The sequence below is a fragment of the Temnothorax nylanderi genome, unplaced genomic scaffold, assembly GCF_030848795.1.
Source record: "Temnothorax nylanderi isolate EJ_2023f unplaced genomic scaffold, tnyl_v1.0 TNYL_tig0072_pilon, whole genome shotgun sequence".
NCBI lineage: Eukaryota > Metazoa > Arthropoda > Insecta > Hymenoptera > Formicidae > Temnothorax > Temnothorax nylanderi.
Genome location: NW_027249134.1, coordinates 692,996 through 708,831, shown reverse-complemented (window position 1 = coordinate 708,831; position 15,836 = coordinate 692,996). Strand labels below are relative to the sequence as shown.

The 15,836-nt window shown below is 45.6% G+C and overlaps 1 protein-coding gene across 5 annotated transcripts in view; it reads left to right on the top strand.

The window, feature by feature from the left end:
• Window positions 1-15,836, top strand: part of LOC139773999 (protein groucho) — a 68,927-nt gene that overhangs the window by 14,088 nt on the left and 39,003 nt on the right. For 3 of the 5 annotated variants that reach the window (XM_071708910.1, XM_071708906.1, XM_071708908.1), the window contains exons 2-4: window positions 3,861-3,958; window positions 5,669-5,732; window positions 12,978-13,022. In XM_071708910.1, the coding sequence (XP_071565011.1) occupies window positions 3,861-3,958; window positions 5,669-5,732; window positions 12,978-13,022 (207 nt within the window). Of the gene's footprint in view, window positions 1-3,860; window positions 3,959-5,668; window positions 5,733-7,537; window positions 7,602-12,977; window positions 13,023-15,836 lie in introns of all 5 variants that reach the window. The other 2 variants (XM_071708907.1, XM_071708909.1) reach the window with 1 other exon arrangement.

Here is a 15,836-nt window from a genome sequence, read left to right as displayed (position 1 = left end):
TAACGGAAGGTGGTAGAGAGAGGTTCGCTTATAGGGCGAACGCGGTCGGTTCTGGTCGTCGGGTGGTTTTGGAATCCGCGCCACGAGTCGGTGGTTTTGCGGTGCGGCGAAAACCGCCGACCCTCTCGAAGCTCTTCCCGGCCATTCTCCCTGTTTGCGTCGTCCTTTCGCGTAATCCCACCATGGTTTAGCGAGTTTCTCACGAGAGCCTCTAAGTAAAGCGGACGAGTGCGCACCGGCCAACAACTCTCGAAACTACCGTCTCTTTGATTAGCACGGTATATCAGGTGCTTCGATTGATACAGGCAGCTGTTTCTCTCGAATATTAAGTTAGAAAAGACACTGGTTAAAAAACTCTTATTATTTTTTTGCAAGAGAAACGAGTTATAGTGAAATTTGTATAATAATAACTTTGAAGTTAAACCTTTTAACGAGTTGGTAAATCGAAATAAATCTAAAATCTTTAATTATATTATATAACTGGGGAACGCGAGAATAAATTTAAAATATTCGGAGCGTAATATATATAGCATTCCGTTTTAGTTGCGACCCTAATGTGAGCACAATGCCCGTTTACCGTAGCTCGAGATGAGCAAATGTTCTTGGCACTTGAGCGCGCGCGTGCCTTGTGTTTGGTTACGGGCTTGATCACAGACGGGGACATCGTAGAGAGCAGTTAACCTGTCCGATAATACGTGCCGATAATCAGGCATCTAGTGGATGACGGACGGCGGGATCGATGGAGCTAACGTAATTAGACGCAGTGATACGCGCCACTTAAGCGTACTTGAGTGGCTGCAAACGCAACTGATTGGTCCAGTTGCTGTTAGCGTTAGGACGTAACACGGCGTGGCCGACTTGTCGTCTCCTCTCCTCCCCCCCTCTCTCTCTCTCCTTTCCTCTTTGACGGCCGAAGAGACAGGGTGACCGTAAACGACGATGTCGCCCCATAGTCGGCTTTAACGAACGTCCATTGAGCGGCCTCCTCGCTCCATTGAGTTGTCCGCGATAATATACTGCGAAACGGTAATCCGGTATCTGCCGGGATGTATTAAATGTCGCGCGAGACTCGAAAACCAATAAAAGCGCGATCGTGCCGATCGTTGCGCTTTAATGCCAATTCTTGTTCGTCGTTATCCGGCCCCGGCTATCGTTTTCACGGGGTTGTCGGACCGATAACGCGCTATTTGAATACCGCCGGCGCAAACGCGCGCACGCTGTATTGCCGATGGCTCTCGATCGCGCGGAATAAAAAGCGCGGCGCGGCGTGGAAAGAGGGAACCGAATGATGATGCGGGAGAGAGGAGGCTATCGGATAATTAAATCGGCCGCGGCACGTAAAGGACACTGATTGACGTGCGCGACGGCTACGTTCTCTCATTATTATTCGTCGAAACGACATAATTCGCGCGCTTCGCTTTTCGACGGACGCTAACCGTGTCGCTCGGCGGGTGTGTGTTGCTTTTCCGTCTCGCTCATCGATGCGAAAGGCCATCACTATATCGTCATTCCGTTCGTTGAACATTAAAACGATGTGAATATTTCAAGAAAATATCGGCAAGATACTGTTGTGTGTTTATCATATTAGATACATTACTATTACTTTCGACATTTCCATATGTATTAGGTATGTAGATGTGTTTTTTTAGCTATATCAGTATAAATAATTTACAATAAATTATGCACGCGGCGATATAAATCTGTTTTACGAGTGGTGTCCGTATCTCGACAGACTGATATTCTTAATTCATATCGATCTATTGATGGAGCTGATAAACGGAGCTACCGGAAAATACCAAGCGGTACATTTCATTCTGACGTCTGCTATTTTGTTCCACGGGCGAAAGCTGATAAATTAATTGGATTGACCATCGTGACTTGTCGCATACAAATCGGATCAGCGATTCCATTGCGATCAGCTGTTTGCCAATTTGCATTAACTCTACTCTTCCGTCCTTTAATAAGATAGATAAGAGAATCTACTCGCATTACGTCGCATTTAAAAGTCACTTGCGAAAGATGAGCGTATATACGCGTACGTATGTGTTTCTGGATATGTGTATATACGTTCGCAGATAACAAGCAAGCGAGCGAGATACACAGCGTTGTCTGGTATGATTCCGTCGAGCTTGAGCCGTTTAAAGATATTGCACACCTGGCGCGCAAATCCTCGGCGTAATTCGAATATACATGTGCGATAATGCGTCGGGGAGAAGCCTTTTGCGAAGCCGTAAAAATTAATCAAACACGCTGCGGTGACTACTCGCAGCTACGAGGCTTTCCGAGGACTACGTTAAGGTACATCGATTCACGTGAGATCGAATTTCCCTTTGAAATATTACTCGCTTATCACAGTAAAATATTATACAATTTAAAAGCATGTTGTAAAAAGTAAAAGAAATCCTAACGAGACAATAACAAACGATTTTTAAAAATGAGATTAAAAATTAATAAATCACAAACAAGGAAGTACTTAGCGTTTGCTGAACGTCCGTACTGTTTCTGGTATTATATATTATATGTATATAGTAGACACACACACACCCGGGCCCGGTATCACACGTGTGACTCATTAGCGCGGCAACGCGACCGAAAGTTGATCTTTATTTTACGAGTTTTGGCACGATTTTCATTACGCGATCGCGATCGCGATCGCCGGCGAATCGTTAGCGACCTCCCGCTCGCGCTCCCGCACGAAACGTCGCGATTCCGGCGGCATTCCTCGGCCGCCGCGGATTAGACTAGAGATCGCACGATGCGGGAGAACGATCGGACGGAGGGAAAAGAGAGAAAGGGAGAGGGAACTATATTCCGGCTTTTACGAGGCCATAGTGGCGTATCCGTTTTGCGGGGCACGACGTGCAAAACGATCGATAACACGCTCGTAACGTTATTACCAACAGGTATACGGAGGCGGGTAGCACTGGTACTACCGGCAATAATGTGGCTTTTACGCTTGTGGACGCGCGCTGATACAGCAACCACTAAAGTCACTCGGATTTTACTACAGCATATGCTCTGCGACAAAAAAGTAGCGTATCCTGAAATATCTAATTAATTGGCATAAATATAATTATAATTGGGATAAATATAAGTATAATTAAGGGATATAAATCTAATTAAGGATCGTTCTTGACGTGATATACTGGTTTAAATTATTACTAAAGTTTCTATTCTGGCAGTTATATTCTGGCGATTATAAGTTTGACTCTTAAGCTTGAAGCATAATAGTGATCACTTTCGACCGAATAATAATAGAGCGAAATTTTCCTTTTTTAGATGAGAAACTAACTATCTATAATAAGTTTAGCGTGTTATCCGGTATTTATGTTTATTACATTGTACTTCGCATGTATAACGCGATGCTCGGATGAAACCTGAATCAAGATAAGATACATATAATAGAATTATTAAACCAATTAAACTTTAAGCCGGTTTATATTGTTATGATTATGCGTCGAAGTTACAGAACAGTTACAGAACAGTTTGAACAGTTCGAAATGTACTCGAAGATTATTACGCCGGCAATTTCATTTGTGGTAATCTAGAAAGTCTGATGGAAGAGTCATCAAAATTTGACATTAGTTTTTACGGTAAAAGAAATAGAGCAGTTACATATAGACATGAAAGATAGATGTACATTAAAATTGAAGAAAAGCATTAATTAACGAGGCGTGGCACGGTCTTTTTTGCGGAGTGTACATCAAAGTGGCAACATTTTTTGTCCAACTCTGTGTATCGATTTCAAGTTACCAGCGAGTTGGCGGAGTTTCTCGAATAAATCTCGAGGTCTTAAGGGCTTTAATGGCGTTAAGGGATTAAGGCACATTGATACATTTAATGGTTTTTTTGTGTTGCAGGGTCCACCGCAGCCTGGGCAGCCGTTCAAATTTTCGGTCAGCGAGTCCTGCGATCGTATAAAAGAGGAGTTCAACTTTTTACAAGCCCAATATCACAGGTATCCTTCTTCTTTTCGTATTTACAAACTTGTCCTTGTCGATTGCAGTCAATCGAAGATGTACGGGCTTTATTCAATATTAATAAAGACACGGCCAATTTGTCACAAGTATTGTTTCCGACAATCCTGGCAATTTGTATTAATCACGCGACTGTAAACGTACATCTTCGTTGTCTGTCACAGACATTAATATTTATAACTTTTTTTTTCTTTGAATTAACGACACGTATTTTTTTATTCTCGTTACTGAAGTAACAGTAGAGTACCTAGGAAGTTGATATTGATACAACTTGTCCCAAAGCTTTTACGCGATCTTATCGGCGTTTTTTTTTTTAAGAAAAATTGTCGGATTCCCATTTCCTCGGCGAAAATACATATTTTCTCGCGGATAGTTGAGCGTGATGTAAACTTCATTCAGCGGTCAGTAGTTTGTCGAACGGAGTAAACATTCGCGTCCGTGGACACCGCAGGGCCGTATCCATTAAGCGCTCGTGCAAATACCACGTGGGCGCGCACGCGAAACGCACGAACTGATGTACGGACGTGGGCAGATAATTGTTTGTCCGACCGGAAACGGTGCACACCGAAGTATGCGCACGGTTTGGAGAAGGAGCGAAGACCCCAGACCCCATTTGGATAGCGCGCCTGTGTGCGCGGTGCACGTGTCTGCGATCGCAGAAAAGGGTTTCCTCCGAGATCGCGGGTCGCGCTTTTTGGCGGGTTCGGAAGCGAAAAGCTCGCTGGCGCGTGACTAGTTTCTTCGATCGTTGGATTTGCGTCCCTATTCATCGATATGTTAAATTCACCGCGTTCCGGGGTCGTTGAAAGAGCATCGGCACCGGCTCCTCTCCCTTTTCCCCCTCTTTTTTCTTGAAAGTTAAATGTACAAAGTGCTGACAATAAAAGAAAAATAATTACAATAATTACAACGGGACGACGACACCGGGCACGTTTGAGCGAATAACTATCGCGCGTTTAGAACAACATTCATAAATTCCGCGGATTGAGATATTAATCGCGGAAAAGCAAAAATGCATCCGGCCGCGTGAAACGGAGTGCTATCTCGGCCACGTGTTAGTAGGCGCGCGCATTCAAGCGCGCAACGTGATTCTCGATAAATCGTCCCGCAAATCGTTGGCACGGCGTCAATCTGAAATAATTAATCGACTTTCTGACTGTACGAGTATTGCCGTTTGCGTAACGAGAGTTGCCGCTCGCGCGAGCGTGATCGTTAATACCGTGCTAATTTATCGCCTTATAGGTGAGATTACGCCGCGCAACATATAGCGTGGATTCGCCTTTCACGAATATTAAACGCCGCGTCGGAATTACCGCATGCATTCTATCATTTCCTCGAACCGAGACAAATTGCTTTTTGCGTCCCGTTACGCGACTTCTGGATTTCCTCCTTGAAAAACACAAAAGAGAAAGAAAATTTAGTTGTTCGAGAAATGTCAAATTTATCATTGCGTTTTCGTGCTGAACTCGATGGCGAGATCGATATAAACCGTCTTTACTCCGTTCGTTATCGTTGAAGCTTTTACAGTTGTACCGACCTTTTATTTTCTCCCGTTCGCGATATATATGGCGCGCGTTATACGGCGCGTTTTTAACTTAATGTCGCGACGAAGAACGAGCGGAGGGACAATGGCACCGACGATTTCGAGGGCCGGTGGATATTAATGCTCTGTTCTTGTTCTTCTTACACAGCCTTAAATTGGAGTGCGAGAAACTGGCCAGTGAAAAAATAGAGATACAGAGGCATTACGTGATGGTAAGCCGGGAAAAAGATAAAAATGTAGAAAGGGCAACGCGTTACTCATACATACATTTACACGTACACACGCATACACACATGCACACAAAGCCATACGAATCATCCTGCCGTTGTTCCCAGATTAAAATGCATTCGTTTTCGTCGCGCTCGAATTCGAGAGATATCGCTCGGTCGCGGTCGAGCTGTTTCAATTCTCGCGAAATTGCGAAGACCCCTAAAAGGGAGGGAAATTATTAAAAAACCGATTTGATTTTACCGAAATGAATTTTCGATATGCGCGCGGCAGCACGGCTGTAACGCTTTTATTATACGTGGGAGTGCAATTAAAAGGAAAATGGTACGGATCTTCAAAGTAATGTCAGAGGTATAATTTTAGGGGAGTTGGGTGGACGGGGCAGAGAAAGAGAGAGAGAGAGAGAGAGAGAGAGAGAAAAAAAGAAATTTCTGGGAAATTATCGTCGCGAGCCGAGCATTGGCGGTCGTCGCGCGCCGAAAATACTGGGAACATGGGGAGAAACACGAATCACAGAGAGAGACACGACGCACCCCATACTCGTTATCGTAGGTATACAGTCATGGAGCAAGCAGGCAGAGCGGCAACAGCAGCAGCGGAGCAGCAACACAGCAGCGGCGGCGGGCGCGCGATGCACTCGAGCGTTACAGGCACATACGAACGCATTCATTTCGCCGCGGTACAAGCGGTTTTGTCGACCGCCGCCACCGCAAGATTATTTTCCTGCGCCCCCGGGGCGCCGCGCTAAACAAAAATACGGCGCGGGCTTGTCGTCGTTAAAAAAGTTATCGCCACCGTGGACGGGGCCTTTGTTCCCGCTCTGATGTCGCTGTCGGGGTAACATGGTGGCCGGCCAAGTGAATATTAATATGCGCTTTAACACGTCGGGGAAAAGCGCGACGCGACGAGGATTAACTTTTAATGAACCTGCGCAGTGCCGCGCCGATTCTCTCGTATTGATTTCGTATTAACTTTCTTTTTAAACGGGGCAAAGTGCTCGAAAACACATTTTCTGACGATTACATATTTTTTTTTTACAAAATAATTAATTATCGCTCTCGATGATGAACAGTTTTGTTATTTAATATTTAACGACCAGTAGTACCTACCTAACGCGTTTGCGATTGTTTGTATTTGCATACGATTTCCTTGTTAATTGAACGCGATGTAAATTCCACGAATGCGTTTTTATGAATTATTCGCTCGCAATCGCGACGCTTCCAATATTCTCCACGGTCCACTTGGTAAACACGAAATTCACACACAATGTAACACACACACACACACACACACACACACACACACACACACACGATGGCCAGTATATAACAATTATTATCAATGTTTGTTGCGGCTGCACTAATTGTGTGTTTTTAATGGCTTGGCTGTGCACCACCCCTCCGCAATATCCCTCAATTTGGGGGCGCGATAGAAACGAACCGGTTCGGAAGGTTAAAAAAAAATACATGCGGAAAAATCCGGGACAGATTAACGAATCGTTACACGATCGAACAATGCGTTTCGAACATGATATCGTATCCCTCGTTCGCCACGGAGCCCAAGTCACAGACCCTCGACTCGTTGATGACTCGATAATCCCGTTTAGCGGCGTTATTATATTCTCTATTGTTAGCCGAAACGCTCCACGAGTCCTCTCCCCGGTCAAATACGAAAGAGAGAGAGAGAGAGAGAGAGCCCCCTTCTTTATTTTGCCCCCACAGCTTTTGAATGTCGCCTGCACTTACTAATGTTTAGCTTACACGTGCGATTTCCTGCTTGTTCTGTCCAGTATTAAATTGGAGCTGGAGAAACTCGCCCAGGAGAAGACGGAGATGCAGCGCCATTACGTCATGGTGAGTTCACACAAGCTTACAAAACCTATTGGCAGAACCTATATCGATAGTAATCGTATTTAAAACGTAAAAGGGTCAAACGACGCGACGCGACGCGCTTTTCTCATTTCGCGTCTAGAGACGAGTCCTCGCAAAGTTTATTTTTGCGCTCACTCTTGACTTGAACCGTTGCGGACTGCAGGGAACACTCCACATCGTAAGTTCGCTCGTCAAATTTGCACTACGACGCAATGCTGAAATATATCGAGAGTACATAAGTTTAATGATGTTTAAATTACGCGCTACAAAGTTGACATATATATCTTTAGGTACATATATCTCTAGAAGTCCGATTTGCGATAAAAAAATATTTGTCTTGCGGCATAAGAGGATGACGAAATAATTTAGAATCACGTCGTACACGTGCCGTGCGGTGCTCCTTCGCCGATCGCGAAGGCTTCTCTTCTAGTTTTGTTTTTCGGCTTTGTCCCGCGAGAGTATACATGTAGACGCCGCGAGAGTCTCGGCTTACTTTCGCCCGTAGATCTTCGTTATCGCGATACACCGTCGACCGCGTGTATGCATCTTCATTAAGCCGCGTGAAGCGTAAAGAGGTGCGCACCGCTTTCTTCATGGGAGGTCGAAGGTCGCCGAGAGTACCGGTTTTAATTTTACGCCAGTTGTACCGGCGCGCGGCGTCTCGGTGGATCTGCATTCTTTCCGGGCTATCTATCTTGAGAGTGTCTTCACATATAACGCGATAATTTCCAGGCTACATCACTTTAGTACCCAGAGAAGCATAGATCTAAATCTTTTTTTTTTTAGATTAAGGCACAGACACTTCCTTAGATTTGCAAATTTACCGCGAAGATATTCGTTGTGCTAATCTAACTGGAAGTTTATTCGAGAAATCTTGATAGCGTACGAATAGAGAGCCGGGCCGCGCCGCGATTCGCACGCCATAAGTATACGCGGTTCGCAGTTCGTTGCCCAAAGTTCACGAAGCATGCATTATAGGCCGGCGATAATTTATAGGCCGTAGTCCGCGGAACCGGCCCGCGCACGGTCGATGCAAATAACTTCATATAAAATGCGCGTCGCTCGCTCTCGCGTGGACGTGGCACTTCCGCCGATTCACGCCACGGCACGAAGATTAATCGCGCGATCGTCTCACGTACATAGCGTGTACGTCGTACGAGAGCGCGCTTATCTCGCGTTCAGGTATGCGCTGCTCTCGCTCCCCTCGATCGATCGATCTTCGCGCCCCGTGCGCCCGTATCCTTTGTTCCGCCCGTACACATATCGATCGATCGGCCCGCGACTCAGGCGTGTGACAGGTTTAAATGTACATATCATACTTTATTCCACTTTCGTTTCGATGTGGCGCAGGGGCGCTTATTGTTCTGCCAGTTGCGCGGTAACGAACGTCGGCGCGAAACATAGCGAAACCACGGAATGCACTTAATCAAATTTCGATCGGCGAGCACGAAAGCATATTTATTGCGCTATCGTCCTATCGCGCCGTTTTATCATTGATGATTGATTACCGACGTAACAAGAATTTATCGTAGTATCGGGTTCAGGTCGGCGTTAGCAACAGGTACTCGCGTCTGTCGGCTAAAACACGTTCGAGTTCGCATCGAGCGAGTCATTGATTCATGCGGGTATTACAATCGTAGCGCGCGTAGCGGTGCGTCGCGCAGATGCTTTGTCGCCCTCATCGTCGATGAATTAGCGTGTACCGAGTAAAGTATCACGTTACGGTCTTGCTACGGTAATCGCCGTAGCTTGCTTTCCTGCGCTCCGAACAACGCCGCCGTCGTCCCCACTGAATGTCTCTCCCGGATATCGCGAGTACAGTAACCGGGATATCTCGTATACGACGTGTGTACACATACATGTAAAGCCAGTCCCCGTATCTGGTCTCCCTCCGAATTTTCCACGTGACGTCGCGAGGCGGCATTTACTGGCAGCCAGCCGGCGAATCTCTCGGGACTCGTTATCGATGGAGGCCATCGGCGTATACGGTCGTGTTCGTGCGAGCCGTAGGATGCCCGGTACGACATCGTTATACCATACGGGTGTAGCCCCAGCCACGGGGCGTTACGCCTTTACGACTCTTTCATATGTAATTGTCGAGCTCGTGAACTTTTACGAGCGCGCGAACCGCGAGCATGGCGGGAGACCGGTCGCGAAGCACTTCGTTCATCGCGCTCGCAATGCCACCCGATACATTTGACGTGAGTACATCCTCCGCTTCGTGTTTCCGCTCGCGAATCGCACGCTATATAACTGCGCGCGATACTCTCATCGGTTGAGTGAGCGTCTAAAACGTTTCTATTAAATACGAAAATAATGTTAGAAGTAAGAACACGCTCACCAGAGAATTAATTCGTGTATGCGTCGGGGCCGCCGATTTGCTGAATCATTCCGTAGTACGAATACACGAGCGTAAACACAAACTATTGCAGCCGTACACGTAGGCTGTGGCATGTTCTTGATTAAGCCGATTCGACCGCGGAGTAACGAGGTTGCATCGAGGACGAAATTTGCAAGTCGCACACGATCAGATACATTATCATCGCCTAAAGAGTTATATTCAGGAACGATTTTCATCGGGAGACGATGAGTGTCTTTCTTTCTCTAAGCGAGAGGGGAACGAGCCAGGCACGTTCGTGGGGTAGATACCGATCGTGATCGATATCGTTTGGCTGCTCGTGAATTGAAAAGAGATTGCGCCATCCCGGAGTCGTTTTCGCGATTCAATCGGTCACGATTAGAGACGACTATCCACGGAGTAAGTTTTCAGCTAATAATTCAACCTAAATCTTCTCTCGACTGTTTTTCGAATGAGAGAGAATTTTATACGAACATAGATAAAGGCTCGATTTATTCTCGACCTCAAGAAAAAGATCTGTCGTCGGAAAGCACTAAAATACTTTCCTCTCAATTTTTTACATAAAAAAAAGATGCAACGCGTATAAAATGTCGATACTATGAGATATTCGTAATCACGCTGCATCGAGTTTACGGAGCTTCACTCCATTATCGTAACCGATTGCCGCTATTCACAGTGTTCCTTCACTCGTATTAGATATCTCGACCGCGAGAGTGGCGTTTCCAGTTTCGTGATAATTAAGATCCTGATCTCCCGTCTCCGGGGGTTTCCCTCTCTCAATGGAGTCTATTAATTAAAAACCAATTGCTTCGTTGGGACGGTCTGCGGCGGCGAGACTGATCTCCGCGTAGCTTCTTAACTATCTTTTTCTTTCTATCCGTGAATCAAAATGCAGGAGAAAGAAAGAAATATTTCGCCAAGCTATATTTTTGAAATTTAGACACTAAATTAAAAAAAAAGATTCATAATTAGTTTTCTGATGGTATAGAAAAACTCGATGATAAAAAATGGAATACATATATATTATTGATAAATTTTTAATCGCTTTTCTTTTATTTTGTTCTCGACGTTTTAATAAGTTGATTTAAACATAATTAAATTTCACTATACGCTAACATAAGCTGCGAGCTCTCAGCGAAATTATTATTTTCGCAAGAACAGAACCGATTGAAATATACATTTCGCGATTTATTGATAATGCTCGCGAGCGCGAATGTAATAAAAATATGGGCGGATTAATTTATATTTAAAAGCAGAGCGTGAGCCGGGCCAAATTTCTATATTTATATTTTCTATATATATACATTGTAGCGTTCGCAATTTACAAAATAATCGTAATTTCAAAGATAAACCGCGCCGAATGAATATCGAATTATTAAAACAAACGGGTTTAATTAATCGCGGCCTGTCCGGAGCAGGTTCGTAAAATATTCATCCAGACGAATTTGCCCGCGTTTGAAGTATTAACGATAATAATTCTACCGCATTGCGAAATAAATATTACCGGTGTCGTAAAAATTGTAACGTTGAGAACATTGCGTTCGAAAGCGCGCGAGACTGTTTTCTCGCGCCCGCGTCTCGACGTCTATCGCATTACGCGCGTTTCCCTTGTATATATACGCGAGAAAAACTCTAAACCGACTGTCGTAGCCGCACCGATATATTAAAACGCGGTTTAGTACGCTCTTTACGACCACCGGGCAATAAAGCCCGTTTCACAACGGTCGTTGATTCCGCCGGGAATAATGCGGCGACTATATTCAAGACGCTCGTTAAAATCGCGAACTGCCGGATTTTCTCTCTTTTCCTCCTTTGCGCGACCGTAGTTACGCGCCACGCTGTTGGTATTGCGTCGGTACAGGATACGCGCTCGCGAGGAACGGAAACGCTCGAAAACCACTACCGCGGCAACGTTTACGTTAAATACGTAAGCGCTATTTCGTTGCGAATCTTTTACGATCAGAAATCTCATGCGTGCGAAATGAGAACCGCTGTTCGGTAAGCGAATTAGTTAAAGCCAGCCCCGGCCTGAGTCTTGTACACACGATGTAGAAACGATGTTACGAGAAACCGGTCTTTGGTCGACACGCATACGCACACGTGCACTCGACGGAGCACACGTACAAGCCTTTTCTCCCTCTCGGGGAGAAGGAGACGAGAGAGAGAAAGGGCCCGCGCTCCTTTCTCATCGTCTTCGTTTTTCTCATTTTCTCGACGCGCTTATCCCTCTTACCGACTGACTGCGGTCTCGCATTACGGCTCCATTTGGTCCGCTTTTCGTAATCTCGTAATCTCATTTGATCGATATAATCTCAACCCTGCAATCGCGAAGCAGGCCCTTAAGGATCCTCCGCGAGGCGCTCTTTCCGCACAGCCGTCATTACGGATTCAAGCAGCATCTTGGGTTGCGAAACTCGATAATTCGATTAATCCCACGGAGTGGCTTTGCGTTTTATTCGAGATGCGATATTTATACGCCAATTTCAATTATTTCCGCTCGGATCGTTATTTATAAAAATAACACGCCGAATATACTACGACGAATTTTTCTGTATGTCGTCGCAATGAAAGATAAAATCGATGTTTACTTTTACATGTACTTCGTGAACACGACAGGTATATGCGGCATTGCATTCGTGGGCGCAAATTTAATCGAATTTTCTTAGCTATCCGAGAGAGAGAGAGAGAGGGAGAGAGTAAACGGAAATTTTACGCGGTAACGTCTTCGGGGTAGGATAAAATGACAAAGCCGTAACGTAAATACGAAAATTGGATTTCGTGTGAGCAACCTTCCGGCAAAGTTCAGCTTTTGCATGAGAAAGTCGGCGTTACGCTGCTAGTTCACGCACGCATCACCTTACGCTTAACGTCGACGTGGCTTCGTTAACGAAACGCATATAACGATGTAGCTACGCAACACTACGCTTACACTAATTCCGTACTAACATCGTAATTTATGTGATTACGTTCTAATCTCTCTATTTCATTTACTTTTGCAGTATTACGAGATGTCGTACGGGCTTAACGTGGAGATGCACAAACAGGTAAGAGAGATTTCAGTTCTGCCTACATTATTTAAAAGTATCTTGAAAATGCGGTTAAAGAACGATATCGTCGTGATCGATACGCGACGTCAGTCGGCGGTGATTTATTAATCGCTCAGTTGGCACGTTGCGCGCAGCTTTGGGCTTTAATCCAAAATTAAAGGGTCGAACACGAGGAGAAAGCCCCGATTACGGGGTGTTTGCGACCCTCCGGGATCTTAGCTATTGAATAAATATGTAAACAAGGTAATAACATGCAAATAGCAGCGCGGTCGGGGGTGCCCGCGTTACCTCTTGCGCAAAACCTTACGCAATGAAAAAAGCAACCTAACTTGACTTCCAGACTTTCATTAAGAACTACCGAGATTACCGTGCTTTCAGAAAGCACTCGGGGCAAATGAAGCTTTTTACTTCTTTCCGCGTTGCGCGTACAAATCAAATAATACTCATATATTCTTTTTTTCTCGTACAGCATCATCAAACGTCTGCGTATATTATTTTTGAACAGAGATCCATTTCGAGAATCTCCATTACAAAGATTTCGTAATCAAGCTCCTTTTGCATCGCATCCATATTCATCGTGGCGAACGGACCATTTGAATTTTTTATTTTCTCGCACGTGCATCCCATTGATGGCAACTACCGCGAAGCGTTGGTTTCATTTTCTTTCGAAGCAGTCCCTGGCTTCTCTCTTTTTACGACGAGAGAAAGGTGGTGCCCGGCGGAATAATTTAGGGTCGACGTGGGTCGCGAGAGAAAAGGAGAGACGCGTTAATCGATCGGTAACGAGACCCCATCTCTTAATTATAGGACGCGTCTGATCGAAGTGAAACGCCCCCGGGCAGGCTTGACGCGATCTTATATAGAAATCCCGTTCGGGGAATCGCATATTTCTGTCGTTATTATCCGCGGAATGGATTTTCGCGTTCGCCGTTCGCGAAAGGTCTGAGAAATATCTCGTTTTGAACTCGACGTACTACAAGTGAATTCGTCGAATTATCGACAAGCCAGCAATATCGACGACGGTAGCTCTCGAGTGTCCTAGAGGAGGCATTCTGTACACGCTACTGAACAAGAATCTCGATCACGAATTCTGTAGAATAAATGACGATCCCTCTTTCTTCGCCTACTTCGATATTCTCGCCCCCTCATCGATGCTTCTCCATAATCTATCTTGGGCGTGGGCGTGCAGCGACGAGTAATGCTCACGTTTATTGAATATTTAGCAGCTGAGCCCGTTATTTCCTTCAGCCCGCCTCCATCCGTCCGCTTTGTGTCCCGCCTATTCTTTCCGACTCCTCTTCTTTTTCCGGCAGGATGCGTCCCTCAAATCATGAATAAGACCTCGGCGTCGGCCTTACGGCAGGTCTGCACGAAGCCAGTAGCGACGCAAGTCAGGTAGTAGCTCGCTTATCTCTTTTCCTGAGCGGGTATTCAACCGAGTAATGATGTTGACACTTTTGCAAGTATTTTAGATGTGACGTGACTCGAGAAACGGCAATTACGTGAATAATTAAGTATTTGTTTAAATCATTAATTCGGTAAATTTGTATATCTCATGTTATTTGTTTAAAAATTGCGTAAAAGTAGTATCTGGAAAAATATTGTTAAGTAAGGAAAAGAGAAAATATCGGGATGTAAAAGAGTGCGCAAATGGAAAAGAAGAAGGATTCTATTCTGGGAGACCGAACGGGAACGGGGCGATTTTTCCGTATGATCGAAACGTGGATTTCCGCTTGTAAGTCTCGTAGAAAAGTTACGTATTAAGGTTGAATGAAGAGCATAACTCTTTCAAGACTCCCTCTCCACGAGGACATTCGTGCGCTACGTGGAGGAACAAGCCGCGAGATACGTACCGTGTGAAATGTGGTATCGGAGCGATGGAATATAAATTCCGATAGGAAATCGCAATACGATCGTGTCGTATCCGCCGTTTTATGTCCCCGATATCCTCGAGATAAGCACTCGAGGCGGCGCCCTGAAATACGACGTGACGGTCCCGCGTACTTTTCTGGATCGGAATGACGATTATTATCTGCTGTCACTTTTAATTCGGTTACGATTTATCGCTTCTGGTAGCCGGACGGCGGGGATTTATTATTATCGGGCCGGGCATTATCGCGCGCGCGCGCGCGTGCGATTTACACGCTCGTACACGCGCGCGGTGTACAGGATCCATGCGTATCCGGTATCTCATATTTATAAAATCGAAATGCCGTGCCGCCGCCGCCGCCGCCGCCTCGCCTCGTCGACACGCTCGCTCCTGCCACGCGGTACCCGCGATTAATAGCCAGCCCGCGCGTTTATGACGAGGCCGGGCGTTGTCGCGTTCGCGCGAGAGCGCGCGATGGAAATAAAACGAGAAAAAGCGCGGGGACGAGAATGAATAACGGATCCGGCGCGGCGATGCGAAAGAGCAAAATATCGCGGGCGCTCGAGAATTATCGGGTGTGTTACATTAACGGCGACGACGACCGGTTCGGCAAGTGTCCACGCACCGAACGCGTCCGTTCTCTCCTCCTCCCACTCCCTTCTCCCTCGAGGTTATTAACGTCGCTAATTCTCGACAATTACTGTCATCATCGTCAGCCGTCTCTGACCGCAACCGAGCTGTTACGTTTTCCTGTTACACCTGTACGATAATTATTGTCAACCGGAATCACGCTTGCCGGATAGTTTATGGATATATCGCGCGCGGCTATATATAAACGCCCACGTTGATCGAACAGTTCTTCGATCGGCCGTATAATACGTGAATTAATCAGGTAATTGCTACTGCGGCTCATTTAATATATATATCGGATGTTATAGATA